The 1,974-nt window shown below is 50.2% G+C and overlaps 1 protein-coding gene across 1 annotated transcript in view; it reads right to left on the bottom strand.

Moving 5' to 3' along the window:
- Positions 1 to 1,674, bottom strand: part of LOC306917620 (SLIT and NTRK-like protein 1) — a gene marked incomplete at both ends in the record, with an annotated part of 2,127 nt that extends 453 nt beyond the window's left edge. Inside the window, one exon of the mRNA XM_079495918.1 lies at positions 1 to 1,674. This exon is cut by the window's left edge and continues 453 nt beyond it. Coding sequence (XP_079352044.1) covers positions 1 to 1,674 — 1,674 coding nt within the window.
- Between the last annotated feature and the right edge of the window lie 300 nt (positions 1,675 to 1,974).

The raw sequence follows: 1,974 nt of genomic DNA on the forward strand, positions 1-1,974 counted from the left end.
GTCCGGTGCGAGTTTCTCCGTCCACAGCTTGAAGGGCACGATGTTGCACGAGCAATCCCACGGGTTTCCGTGCAAATCGATCTGTAAAATGGAACTGAGCTGGTCTAACACGCCAGTCACCGGGAGGTGCGTGAAATAATTATTGTGCAGGCTAATCTTGGATAAAGAAGTTCCAAGGAAAGCATCCACGGGCAAAGATTTCAGCAAGTTGTTGTTGAGCAACAACACCCTCAGTTTGGGCATGGGGCTGAACGCACCTGCCACAATGAGCTGAATGTCGTTATATTCCAAACTGAGATATTCCAGATTCTGTAGGCCAACGAACATCTCCGCAATGAGCGTATCCAGGTAGTTTTTATCCATATACAGCCACATGAGCTCAGTCAGGTTGTAAAAAGTGCTGTTGTCAATCACCTTGATGTTATTGCCCCCCAAGTGCAGCAGGTTGAGGCTCGTGTACCCCAACAGGTGGTTCTTTTTAATGGCGTGGATGTTGTTATCTCTCATGTTCAGCTCGTGAGCGGCCAGGGGTTTGGGTTTGAGGTTGGACAGGCTCTCAATCTTCTTTCCCTCACAGTTGACCCCCAGACCCTGCCTGGATCCGATCAGGTTGCAGCTACAGGGCTGTGGGCATGTCGTGTTCCGCAGCTGCTCTCTCTCCCCGTCCACACCTGTCACGGGAGTGGGCTTCGTGGTCAGCTGCCAGCTGTCACGCGGTTTGGGGCGGCTCTTTGGGCCGTGGCCTGGCGTCGCGGGTCCCCTGGCGGCCCCGCCACCGCCACCAATCGGTTTGTAAGGCGTTGGGCGGGGGCCAGCTTTGGCGGGTTCCGAGGTCTCATCTTGGGTGGGAGGTGCCACCAGGCTGGTGTCAGCACCGCCGTTCTTTGAAGGACACAGATCAGCTTCTGACGTTTCGTTCAAGTCTCCCCCCTGCAGTCTGGTCGGAGCCTCGCAGATCACCCTCCCAATGAGCGCATTATGCGGTATGTTATCCAGCCATTCCTTGAGAGAAAGCAGGTCGCAGTTACAGTCCCACGGGTTGTCCTCCAATAAAACCTCCACAATGCCCGGTATTTGTTCAAGGATCCCCTCATAAGGCACCGTTTTGATTCGGTTACCGCGCAGGTCGAGATGCGTAATGGGCACATGTTGAAACACGTTTATAGGTAGCGCACTGATTAGGTTATCATTAAGTATTAACACCTCGAGTTTACTCAGGTCCCTGAAAACCGCGGGGTCGATTTCCCTCAATAGATTAAAATCGGCTTGCAGATATTCCAAGTTGTCGAGCCCAATAAATATGCTCTTCCTGAAGGATCGTATCTTATTGTTATTGATGTGAAGCCTTTTCACCAGCTGCAATCCCAGGAAGGCGCCGGGGACAATATCGTGCAAGCCATTGTTTTCCAAATGCAGGCTTACAGCATTATAAAAGTTGGCAAACTCGTTGGGAAATAGCTTAGAGAGCGAATTCCCATGCAACAGCAAGTGGTAAAACTGAGAGCTGGGGCCAGTCAAATGTTGCAGAGTGGTGAGTCTCCTTTTTTCGCAGTCTATGTGCAGCTCTCCCTCGATCTCGCTGCAAGAGCATTTCTGCTCCTTACAAATGTCCCTTGTAACATTTCCACTGGCAACACAAAGAGCCGCATTCAGTAGGACAATCCAAATTTTCATTCCCGGTTTCAGGGCATGCGAGCGGTGAAATGAGTGTCCGCATTAACGCACCCGAAGAAAAAACAAACGTCTAAATCCCGAAGAAAAAAGGGCAGTCTTTCATCATATCCATGCTGCATCTATATATATATATAACCTGCTCTCTGTGTCCAGATATCCAGTCGGTAAAACGACCATATAAAACGTTGCATTCACATTGACTAAATCCTCATACGTCCCGCACGTTTAAGAAAAACGAAAAAAATGCGAATGGCTGATGCCTGCAGTATCGTCTCCGACTCCGACACACATTTTTGGGCA

This window comes from Electrona antarctica (genome assembly GCF_951216825.1).
Source record: "Electrona antarctica genome assembly, chromosome: 24".
Lineage (NCBI taxonomy): Eukaryota > Metazoa > Chordata > Actinopteri > Myctophiformes > Myctophidae > Electrona > Electrona antarctica.